The sequence below is a fragment of the Eurypyga helias genome, unplaced genomic scaffold (assembly GCF_000690775.1).
Source record: "Eurypyga helias isolate BGI_N326 unplaced genomic scaffold, ASM69077v1 scaffold25329, whole genome shotgun sequence".
NCBI lineage: Eukaryota > Metazoa > Chordata > Aves > Eurypygiformes > Eurypygidae > Eurypyga > Eurypyga helias.
In genome coordinates, this window is record NW_010270460.1 from 3,969 (window position 1) to 16,630 (window position 12,662).

The following is a 12,662-nucleotide window of genomic DNA, read 5'->3' on the forward strand; positions in this document are numbered from 1 at the left end:
TGGCTCCATCCTTCCTTAACAAGGCCTGGAGGACTGTGATCCAGTTAATTGGGAGAGAGTGACGTCTGGAAAGCTCTAGCTAAAAAAATCCAAGGTGAGCAGGCTGGCACAGAAAGCAGAGCCTGGGAGGGCAGTGAGCCGTGCGAAAGGGCTCGGTGCATGGTGGGTGCACCTTAGGGGCAATGGGGACCTTGGTAAATGCTCTCCATCCTTCCTTAACAAGGCCTGGAGGACTGTGATCCAGTTAATTGGGAGAGAGTGACGTCTGGAAAGCTCTAGCTAAAAAAATCCAAGGTGAGCAGGCTGGCACAGAAAGCAGAGCCTGGGAGGGCAGTGAGCCGTGCGAAAGGGCTCGGTGCATGGTGGGTGCACCTTAGGGGCAATGGGGACCTTGGTAAATGCTCCAGCTCAGAGCCCGCCCTCAGCTTCGTTCAGTTGGTCATTAAATGTGCTACTGCAGAAAAATTCACGTGGGATGCTCCTGCTGGGAGATTTTCCCTCTGGAGCATTCACAGCAGCCCAGGTACTGAGCTAGGTGGGAGGGCTGCAGGGGCTGCACTCCCCATTCCCCCCAATTACCCAGACCCCATGGCTTCAGAAATAGCACTGGCCTGGCTGGCTCGGCTTGTTTCCCTGCCCCTCTTTACGGGGGTGGAACTGCTGAGGCAGAGGGAGGGGGAAATGGTCCAGTTTTTAATTTAGTTGAACTCCGGTTGTCTAAGCAGGCGTATCAGTGCCGCCTGAAACCTGCCCTGCCTTCCCCTCGAGGTCTTGCGCTCCATCCTGCGTCACTGCTCTGCATCTTCCTGGGGTTCGTGCTATTTTTGCTCGCTTCCTCCTGAGACTCTTCAATCTGATAATCTCCTAATCTCCAGCTCCAAGCAATTCATCTGCAGTTGTCTTTGCTTTATACCTGTCTTACGTCTTGGGAGGTGTCTTCAAAATAGCTTCTGACCTTGTTGGCTAGTGCAGGCTAAGAAATAGGCCTGCATAGCCCTGGGAGTCTTCTCATTCCCCAAATTCTTCTTGTTGCCTGTGTTGCAAAGAGACACGTCCCTGTTACAAGTGACTGCTGTTGCATCTGTTTCTTGTACGGCATCCTCCTGATTTACACCTATTTTCATGACCAGATTTGGATTTCTTTCTCACCCCAAGTGTTCTCTGCTTTCCTCGGGGAGCTGTTAAAGCCTTAAAGTAGGAGCTGCCCGTTGTGAGCTTAAACGCTCCGATGAGCACCGCAGAAATATCCTTTGTGTCTGTGAGAGGGGACACGTGCGCTCTCCGGGTTGCAGAGAAGGAGAAGGGATCTTGAAAGGAGTGCGACAAGGAGTGCAAACCCTATTGCCCGTGAGCTCCTCTTGATAAAGTGTGGGGTGGTTGTGAAGGAAATCTAGAAATATAGGGTGAACTTTTAGCTTTCTCTGATGAGGATCAAACACCTAATCTCATCCATTGGATAACTGAAATAGCACAGAGAGGGCAGGAGGAGAAAGTGCCTTCATTAGCTGCCTTCTTGTGTTATCCAGGATTGTATTATCCCTCACCTTTTGTGCTCTTTTGTAACACCAGCTTGCTAAAACACGTGGCTGGGAGTAGGCACCAGGGTTCACAGCGTAGCATTGTTCACCAGAGGATAGGCAATGCCTGCACGCATTGCTGAGGCTGCCGGGCCGGTTTCTTTTACAATCTTGGTTGGGTTTGGGAGGGGAGGAAGGTTTCCTGGATGAGATCCGGCTCTTTGCATTGGATTGGAGCTGTAAACAGGGAATGAGCATCCGCTGCTTCTGATAACAAAGCTGGAGACCTTAACAAATGCCTTGCTACAGATTGCTGTTTGGGGTTTTTTTTGGAATCACTTTTTCATACAAAGGGAGTAGGAGAATTCCTGAAGGAATCCATTGTGTCTGGCTCAGGAAGTCTCTGCTGCCTCCTGAGACCACCACAGTGTTTCTAGTTGTGCTTCCAAACTTCAAAACCTACGTAATACAGGGATTATGGGAGAGAAGCTGCAGAGGCACAGGCAGGAATGGTGGTGTGTGAGTGAGAAGTAGCTGCTAGTCCCAGGCTCAGGAAAGTCACAAGTTGCTCTTTGCTTTGAGAACAAGTTCAACTCAGTTGGTGAAGTCTTTCCAAGAAGAGTTTGGGTATGGAGATCTGGGATGTGGCAGTTCGCTGGGTTTTAGGAAGGAGTAGGAAATGCTCTTCTTGTGTGTCCTGGTTTTGCACTACTTAATGGCTTTAAATTGACAGGGAGTAGATTTAAGTTAGATATAAGGAAAAAATTCTTCCCGCAGAGGGTGGGGAGCACTGGGACAGGTTGCCCAGAGAAGCTGTGGATGCCCCATCCCTGGAAGTGTCCAAGGCCAGGCTGGATGAAGCTTGGAGCAACCTGGTCTGGTGGAAGGTGTCCCTGCCCATGGCAGGGGGTGGGACTGGGTGGGCTTTAAGGTCCCTTCCCACCCAAACAACTCCATGGTTCTGTGATTCTATGATTAATGTGGGTGCTTCAGGACAAAGCTGATGTGTTGGGTTTCCTAAGACAGTGCTGGTGTGTCCGTCCCTTCGTCCCTTGTTTGGAATGTGCTCTGTCAGCCCTGAATCAGGCAAGTGCTGAAGTTCAGGGAGATACCGTGATTATGTGGTTATTAACGGGGAAACAACACAACCTGCTTCAGGGGAAGTGGAAGAAACAAGGAAATGTTCTGTCCCGAAAGACCAAGCCTGTCTTTCTTGTAATGATCCACTTCACTCGATGGAGGTTTGAGCTGCCTTACGTCTAACTAAAATAGACATGGATGCTGCCTCCATTCTCCAAACTGTGGTGATGGTGAATTAGGATAACGAAGGCAGATGATACATTTAAACGCATCACGGAAGTGTGGGCAACTGGGCCCTACAGTAATTTAAAAATAAGTATGTATGGGATGAGATTAGCCAATTTGACAGTGCTCAGCGAAGCAGAAGTATCTGCCAATTGCAATTCCCATTCCCAATAAGACTTTCCAGTGTAGCTGCGGGCTCCTGTTATGTATGGGGGGAAAAAACCAGCACGTGGCTACTTGATTGATTTTTTTGAAACAGAATTGCTGCAAGTGAATTTAATACAGACTGAGAAGAATATCTATACCTCTTGTTTTTCCTGTTAGGAAACTGGGCACTGCCAGAGGAGGAAAAACCACTTGATTGCAGTACTCTGGCAGCTAATCTTCCCAGATGCCATCCAGTTAGCTACTGGCATGTTGATTAAAAAAAAAAAAGAAAAGGTTTACACTATTTTCAGTGGAAAAAGAGTTGGAAAATAGAGCGCAAACATCGGTGAGCCTGGTGGGGATTCTGCCTGGGGTTTACTCCTCTTTGGTGGCTCTGCTTGGCTCTCCTCTCCTCCAGATGAGTCATGGACACTGTTACTGCAGCAACGCTGCTGCCAAGGAGGGGGATAAAACTGTTGCCATGGTGCTGGATGGGCAGGAATTCTGCAGGAGGAAAAACACTTAATAATTAACTTGCAGCTCTAGAGAAGGTGTCCCGGGCTCCCAGGCGACCACGAGCCTGTACTGGTACAGCCCCCTTGCCTTCGTGGAGAGCAGCTGATCCAAGCATGGCCGTGGGCCGAAGGAGGTGAAGCCGTGACTGTGGGAAGCTGCTCCTGCATCTGCCTGTTTGTGTTTTGCATGCGGCTGCTCGGAGCGGGGAAGTTGTGGGATGGGTTAAGAATTTGGGCTGGCTAATGTGTTGGAACCTAAAATCATGGTGTAATTGCAGGACATCTACCGGAGGGTTGCTACAGGTTGGGGCTGAAGGCAAGGGGTTGATTTAAATTTCTGTCCCACCTCCTTGGCTACTGTTAAAGGCAGAAAAGACGATTTTGTGCCGTTCTTAGCCTCTGTCAGTCTAACAGTAGGCTTGCATTTTCTTGTGGTAGTAAAGACGTTGAGCTTTTGTCTTGTTCTTCTTGACAGTGCGGGTGCTGGTGTTAGTTTTGCTTTCTGCTGCGTTGCCAAATGCCAGAGGTGCTTCGAACACAGTCCTCTCCCTTAAAGCCCATTTCCTTTGGGCGTTCACTGCCTGGCGATGGTGGCAGAGAGCCCTAAAGCCATCCAGAGGGTACGTCTGACAGCTCTGTCCCTTGTACCAGAGCAGTCAGACTCCAAGTTAAGGAGATCTGCAAAGACTAAAAGGCTTCTGGGGAAGCAGAGGTGCTAGATGTGCAGATCAGCAGTGCCTCAGAGCAATCTTCCATAGCGCTGACACAGATTTGTCTCTCACTGCGCAGGGGCCTGATTTCTGTAATTACAGATCCCACGTGAAAGCCTTGCTGTCTGGTAGTTGCATTTGGGTTCTCTTACTACGCCACAGCAATCTTTTACTAACTTATCCCTGAGGTGTGCTAACCGCTGCCCCTGAGCCATAAACCCCCACCATCACGTAGGTACCTGGGCGGAAGGAGGGGCTGTAAGGGGCAGGTACGAGCTCTGGGTGCTCTCTAACTTGGTTTCGTGTAGTCAGTGAATAAGCCTGAGGTGGATGGATGTATTTGAATTTTAGAAACAGGAAAGCAGATGGAAAAAAATAAAAAAAATAGTAGCTGAGGAAGGGCTTAGAATCAGCATGTTGAAGTATGACTTTCACCGTAGATCCTCTAGAACAAGTTTCCTACAACATGCAGATGCACGGTTGTTCCAAAGCTACCCTGGCTTGTGTACATACAATGTTTACGTAGATTTGTCAGGGTAAAGTTATTGGAGCTGCTCTCAACCTGTGCTTATACACACAGTGAAAATGAAGTACGACTCCTCTTTCCCCAGAGAGGCTGATAGCCAGGCCAGGAAGCTGTCTCAGGGCACAGCAAGGCTGAAGCCAGAAGCAATGCCTTTCTCCCAAAGACTGGTGGAAGCAGGGAAGGGTTTGGTTCCCAGACTGTTTTCCTAATCCAGGGAAAGGTTTCAACACCATTTTCAGTGCCAAGGAAGAAAAAGTTGTTGTGTGGGACAAGCATCATCGGAGAGACCATCCTGTCTGCAGAGGTGGCAGGAGGGGGGACACCCCTGTGCCAGTTAAGTGCAGTCAGCTTAGTGCTCACAAAGCTGCTTAGCACTTGCATTCTGCCAGCGGGCAATTTTTAAAACTGGCAAAGCCTCTTACACTGGAAAGGCTGGGATTTGGTGGAGGTGCTGACTATTCTCAATACCCTGGGGAGAAATGGCTGCAGAAGATGCTGGCACAGGGTGGGAAAAAGATGATGAGTGCTGGGGGGGAGAAGCCTAGTCCCTGTCCTGTCCAAGCAGGGGGGTGTCAGCATTCAGGCTGCTCTCACTGCTGGCTGTGACCTCCAGAGAGGGATACCTGGGAGTTCTGGGCAGCCTTAATTTAAATTTGCTTTCCTCTGCAGATTATTTGTGCACTCCAGAGGAAAATGTTTACAAGATAGACTTCACCAGGTTCAAAATCCGGGACATGGAATCTGGCACAGTCTTGTTTGAAATCACCAAACCAGCAGCTTCAGGTGAGTCCACACACACAAAATACCATTTTCATGAACAAATAAATGCTACTGTCGCTTCCTTTTGCCTTTTCCCACTCCTTTTACTCAATACATTTCCCAAAAATAGGAGATGCTCTTGATGGGAAGAGGGCTAGAGTCCCAGCTTGCAGCAGAAATGCTATTCAGGTGTCCCTCTGTACCGACATAGGGAGCACGACTCGCTGCTGCTATGTCCTTACGATTGCCATCTGCGATGAGGAAGGACAGATGGGTGTTGTAAACAGGAGCGGAGGAGGAGGAGGTCGCCGTGTGTTAGTTTCATCAGCCGGAGTCCCCCTGTTACGGAGTGTAACATCTTTCACTCAGGAGTCAGGAAAACGGTAGTTCCACCAGGGAGAAACTTTGTGCAAATCAGACAAACTGAAAATTTGCATTTTTAAACAAATTTTCTTCATAATTTTTAGGTACTGTAACCATCCAAGTGTTACCTGTTGCCAGTGGTAATAAAAACCCAGGGCAACTCTTCTTTTCCTGATTGAGCACTCTTTCAAATCCTCCCCATCTCGCTGCAGGTGAGAGGAAGTTTTCTGTAGCTTAGGGGTAGCAAACCAGACCACTAAGGTGAAACGGCTTGTCCAGAGTCGTGCTGTAATCCAGAATCAGAGGTAGGAGCAGTAAGTCACTTCAGAAGATAAGAACGTGAAAGCAAAGGGCCATCTTGCCATACTCTGAGTGGCTGGGAGTGGATGCCTTGAGAGGGTAGGAAGAGGGTCAGCACATCACCAGACGTTCTCAGAATAGTTTCCTGGTTTATATGACTCAATACTGTATGATCCAAGTATTTTTCACTGGGTTTCTGTTTCTTAGACGACTGTGACGGAGCTTTACTTTGCGCTTTTCCAGAACGTGAACACAATGACAAGAAGGACATTGACCCCAATGCTGGCCGGTTTGTACGCTATCAGTTTACCCCAGCTTTTCTTAGACTTCGGCAAGTGGGAGCCACGTAAGTAATTGCTCCCGTGATACTTGTTCTAGTAGAGGAAACAACTGAAATCCTCTAAAAAGTGGCTCTTTCTTGTTGATCCTGTCAGGAAGTTGATTTAATAGGGATCTTTGGTTATTATGAGAGTCTCCAAACATCTTTGCTGGATGCCTTGCTTTCTCCATCCCTTTAGCTTGTTTATTTACCTGAGGAATAGGCATGGTGTCAAAGAGACAAAGGGGCAAAGTAAGGTGGACAGAGCAGCCAGATATTCCAACTTCTCTGTGCGGTATAGTTTGTTTGTCAGAGGCTCTGCTGGTTTTGGAAGGTGTGTCTGCAGCCTTCCTTGCTGCATTCCCCAAAACCCGTTAATCCATAGATGCACCTGAAATGGTGAAGTAATGTTTGACACTTTATGTCCCAGGATGATCCTCAGCGTGTCTGGTAGTACAGCAGTATTGCACCCGTCAATTAACCACACCGAAACGGGACACCCGAAGTCTCTTTCTGTAAAGCTTTAGGCCAAAGTTATTGCTACTTTAATACAGGTGACAGAATGTATTGTTTCTTTACCCAAAGTTAGTTGTGATTACTAGTAACTACACTATTACTACTGAGTTACTACTAACTACAGATTTTTCTGCAGTTAAATAGCATGTGTTGGCTGTGTTTCCTCTTCTGCACTCCGAAGAGCAGGCTGGTGGGCTTCTTTATCCTTGCTGAAGATTTTAGAAGGATATGGGGTCATAGCACGGCATGTTGTTAACTTTGTTTCTCCCTACATTCACTTAAGTTTAAATTAGTAGATCTAATCAAGAGCTTTATGCCCATTGGTATTAAGTCATTGAGTCCGTAATACTATAATCGAGCATCCGTTCGGTTTCCAACACAAACCTGTTTGTGAAGGAACCACTGGTTTTGATTCCTGTTGGAGCGCAGTTATAGATCCTTCGGCAGCAAACATGCGTTTCACAGGAACTGATGTACGGTAGCCTTGCTAAAAAAATTGAAACGTATTTTCGAGAGCTTGATTGAAATTCAGCATCTGGTTATGCTGCAAAAGAACTGAAATTTGTTGTCAGACAATATATTGAAAGCAAGGTTGCACATTACCATTTCCTGCTAATCTTAAAGATGTGCACCATGTAGGTTCTGTTTTGGAAGAGAAATTACAGTTACGTATCACTTAGCACCTTTTTGTCCACTGTCGGTTAAAAGGGCAAATATTCAACTTTTGGTTTGTGCCAAACTCGTAACAGTGCCCTCCTGGTGTGCTCGTAGCATGTCACATGTAACTAATACCTGTCTCTCTCCATGAGGTCATGCTTCTTGGTAAGAGAAACTTGAATACAGTGCCAGCTGGAACTTGTCCCCCTTTACCACTTACAAAGCAGGAACAGAAGAGAGACCATTTTCTGTAAATCTGGCTTTTCTTTTTTACTACCCACCAGAAGAAATTCAATAACTTATATAAAAATCAATGCCATAAAGAACGTCTCGTGAGCGATCCAGTGAAGTGCCTATCCAGGATAGCTGGGGGGATCTTTGCGCTGAGGTTAAGATTGTAAAATTGTCTTGAATGTCTTTTTCATTTGAGTAAAAATAATAATAATAATACAGTATAATCTATAATTTGTATTGCTATGTTGTGTCCCTGTAGCATGCTTTAAGAAAAAGAGGAGACAACAATCTGGTTAGTACCAGTGCTTCAGACTTCTGGATTTTTTTAGAAGAGGTCTCTTCTACATTTCAGGAACAGTTAAAAATCAGTTGAACAGTTGAAAATCAAGGGGGAAAGCTCATTTCAATCTTATTCTTCTTTTCCAGGGTGGAATTCACAGTAGGGGACAAACCCATTAATAACTTCCGCATGATTGAGAGGCATTACTTCCGGGATCAGTTGCTTAAGAGCTTTGATTTTGAATTTGGGTTCTGCATCCCCAGCAGTAAAAATACTTGTGAGCACATCTATGAATTCCCACAGCTCTCTGAGGACCTCAGTAAGCTTTCTTTAATTACTGGGTTAGCACACAGTGATGTTATCTGAGGTGTTTTGAAGAAGCCCTTTCTTAAAAGCTGTCTGTAGAAAGCATACTTCCAGGTGGTTTTTATCCGTGTTAAGACAGATTTTGTTTTCTGGTAGCGTGTATGGTGTCACCCACCAGACAGTTGCTTGCTTGGTGTTTTTTTTAAATTCATAAAAGGGAAGCTTCAGTGTCAGGGAGAAAAAAGACAATTGTGTCATAAACCAGCCAAAAAACTAGGAGTAAAAAGACGTCCATGAAATGGGCGGCTGACACGTTATGTTCTGTTTGATGTGCTATCTTGGTAGCTCCAGAAGTTTTAGTTTGGGAATGAACATAACTTTTACTTTCTCTGCCAAGACACAGTAGCATCAGTACTAAATCTGTGTGACCTTAAACTCTTTACAACCCCTAATCCTGCACTACTGTTGCAGTCTGTGGAAAATACAGTAAGGCACTACTGCTTAATTATTGCCACACCGGAACAAATTTTTTTTGAGTTTGCTGTTTTATCACTCTTTTTTTTAACACAAACCAACGCCCAACCTCTAGTGTGTTATCGTTCTAAGGTTAAGTAGAGCACCGACACTTTGTGTGGTGCCGTAACATATTTGGGTTATGTTTGAGTTTTTTTACAAGGTACTGCCAACCAATGGGTTGGGTAGGTTCCTGATTTGGTTTTGGTTTTTCACTGGAGGGTTTGCTGTTCCCTGAGCAGTGCTGTTGAATGTAACGGAAACCTGGTGCAGAGCCTTGCCCCAGGAGGGCTGTTGTGTAACGTGATTAATTATTTTCTTTTTACCCCCGCAGTTCGAGAGATGATCCTTCATCCATATGAGACACAGTCGGACAGTTTCTACTTTGTAGACAACAAGCTCGTGATGCACAACAAGGCAGATTATTCATACAGTGGAGGACCTTGAGCACAGGATGGACAGCCAACCTGCTGGCCTTCCCCTTCCCATCGAAGTTGTCAGGGATACCAACACCTTCAGTTCCGTTGCCTCAGTGTCAACTGGATGAGGATCCACAAACCAAGGACTCTGCCACAGTAGGAGTTTCATGACTAAATTAGGCAGTCTCATCTTTATTGAGCTTTGAAGCAGACCCAGTTCTTCAGAACTTTAAAGGGTTCTACAATACTAGATGATCTTTGGATACCACTTCCCTAAGTTTTTTTAAGTGTCTGCTCTGAAAATGGCCTTGTGGGATTTTGCCCTAATTCTGCGGATTTGCGTTCTTGCCCTCCCGTATCTTTTAGGATGAGATTGCTTTCTCAAAGAATGTAATCTGAGCAGCCACGTGAGTGGATGGATGCAAATGCAGAGTCTTGTTTATTTGTTTCTCTTTGGGAATGCTCCAAAGGCATGGCCAAGTTAACTCGTGCATCCAGTTGAACATGCTGAGCATCGCTTCTTACAAAAGCAAGTTTCATCTTTAGGTTATTTATCTAAATAAGTATCTCATCCTTTAGTTTTGTTCCTTCTATGTAATGTTCTGTTTAATCTCAGCAACACTGATGCTCGTGGTGGAGACCGTTCAGTGACAGAGCTGGTTTTAATTTGGTACTGTCCTTTTACATTTCACATGAAGGCAAAAGAGCATTGAGGTTGATGAACCTCCAGAAGCACTTTCTATATTCATTTCAGTTTTTGCAAACTGATTGCAGAATAATCAGGGAAAAATTGAAAGATTTTAGCTTACTTTAACATTTTTACATAGCTAACATTCAGCCTATTCATGCAGTATGTCTTATGTGTCTATTTTCTTTCAACCCTGCTCAATACTAAGATAAGGGCTTCAGCACTGCTTGCTAGAGCAATGCTTTTGTTTGTCTAGGGCAGTTGGAGAGTGGAATTTCCAGTTGTATCTAAGTTTGAAGAATGTTACGACAGTGTTTTCCATTTGTTAAGTATGTTCCGCATTGGATAGGACTTTATGTAGGACAGCAAAAATTTAGCAAAAGCTCTCTCTTCAGACTTCGTAAGAAGTTGAAGACCAATTTTGCCCAGGTTTCTCAGCATGTGCTTCTTAGAAAGACAGGAGTGCAAAGCAGTAGCAACATCAAACGACTAAACTAATGTATGCAAAAGAAGCTGAGAAGGCTGCGTGGGCAGCCGGCTGTCATGAAACCCTTACTCTCAAGGTCAGTTCACTGATACTTTAAAAAACCTAAAAGGCAGTTGCAGTTTGTAGATATTTCTATAAATACTTGATGTCTCCATGTGTAATTCTGTGAGTTTAAGTGGAACATTATATGTTAGCCTCAGATAGGTGTGACTCTAATGATTTTTATAAGATCCCGTTTCCAGCCGTGATTAACATCTTTCTAGTCACAGCCTTGGTCAAACAGACCTGCAAATGGTTCCAAATGTAGCCACCTGCCTAAGAACAGGGAGGTGTTTGTGCTCTTACTGGGCTCGTGGTTACTGTTAAATGTGTTCCCGTTTGTACTGGGCTTGGCTTTCTTTGCTTCGGAAAGAGGATTCTGTTTTCTAAAGCAAATGCAGAGAGTGTGGGGTACAGCACAAAACTTTTTGTTGAGATAGCTAAGAAAGTACATGAAGGTCGCTGATTTGACACAACTGGTATCTTGCAGTGCTTACTGTCACAATGAGACACGGATTTATTACTATTTTTTTGTCTCCGGCGTATTAAATCATAAAATTCACGTACGGCTGACTTACCCTTTTGAGGGTTACAATGAATTTCCTCATTTTTTGTACAATACTCTGATCACTGAGTTTTATAGCACAATAATTACTAAAGTTGAAAATGTTTTTTAAAAGTCTAACTGCCTCCCCCCGTTTTTTTATCTTTTTGCATCAGGGCTATAAAGTTATCTATATATTAAATGACATTTTTCATATTTAAGTATTTATGAACATTTTTCCAACCCTTGAAGGCAAAATTATACTGATTTGAAGACAGAAGAGAGTGTGTGTGTTTATAACTAGCACCCTATACCCTTTTTTTGGGGTATCTTCCAACTCTCACCTGCTCTTCTTAATAATAATTTCTGTGCGTAAGATTTTTAAAAGACCCTAACGGTGGTGCTTGCCCAGAATTGCCAGTCACACATTTCAAACTGATACAGGTTTCAAACAGAAATACACACTTCGACATATTTTGGTGAGAGCAGTCATACTTTGGTGCAGGCTCTTGAGTTATCGTACTGAGTATCTCTCTGTATAGCATATCACTGTCAGCTCATCTGGACTAGTCGTGTTCTCTTCTCTTACACTACCTCCTTTTAAGACTTTGGACTTCAAAAGTAATTCCAAGAAACTGTTCCTGTAATCAACGAAAATTGAGTGGTAGACATATCCCTTTAAAAAAGAACCTTTTTTTTAAGTCCCCACAGTTTGCTACAAATAACAAGTTCTGAGTCTTAAACCAAGGCAAGTAACAAAAGGTGCTTTTTTCTGTATCCCACTGCAACAGTTATCACTGGTTTATCTCTGTTTCACTTGGAAACATGTTTTTTGCATTCCTTTAGGATCACCTACATCCACAGTGTTTACAAGCAGGTGGGAATCACTGTCGAAGGGAGAGGTTCTCTCCCTTTGCTACCTGTTTATGCAGCAGCATGATGTGCAGTATTGACGTGAGACATTCTACTGCTGCACATAAGCAGCTCTAGAAGTGTTTCTTCAAAAACATTCACAGTACAGTGGCTGTTGTAATGTCACTTCTGTCCTTGTTTTGCATTAAAACTAGGTGCAAAACCGAATGTTAAAGACCACGCTTCGTACAGCACTGAACAGCTTCAACTTTGGTCTGAGAGGGAGCTGAGAGCTCTCAGGTCGATTGTAAAATTAAACACACCTCCCTTATACTGGCAGCTGATTCTTATTCTAAAGCAGCTGAAAACCAAATCTTAACAGTGTTGTTCACAGAAGAACTTGTGAGTCTCTTTGACTACTTACTATTTTGTTTTGTAGTGTTAATTGTTGTTAGGCTTACTTTGGAAGTTCATCTACAAAATCACCAATTATTAGCTCTGGAAAAACTGTTCTTGTAATTCTTTGGTCTCATTTAAATTTATTTTAATTAGCACTACAGCTCTGTTTTAACAAGCCAGTCTGGAAATTCAGGAAGTGACTCTCTGAAAGAAAACATCTAAGAGCTAACCAAGATTATCTGCTAATAATGACTAGCCGTTTCCTGT

At 44.4% G+C, this 12,662-nt stretch overlaps 1 protein-coding gene across 1 annotated transcript in view; it reads left to right on the top strand.

Moving 5' to 3' along the window:
- Positions 1–9,414, top strand: part of LOC104514712 (protein unc-119 homolog A-like) — a 10,594-nt gene extending 1,180 nt beyond the window's left edge. Inside the window, exons 2-6 of the mRNA XM_010158464.1 lie at positions 3,960–4,104; positions 5,334–5,503; positions 6,386–6,488; positions 8,295–8,467; positions 9,302–9,414. Coding sequence (XP_010156766.1) covers positions 3,960–4,104; positions 5,334–5,503; positions 6,386–6,488; positions 8,295–8,467; positions 9,302–9,414 — 704 coding nt within the window. The remainder of the gene's footprint in view (positions 1–3,959; positions 4,105–5,333; positions 5,504–6,385; positions 6,489–8,294; positions 8,468–9,301) is intronic.
- The last annotated feature ends 3,248 nt before the right edge of the window (positions 9,415–12,662 follow it).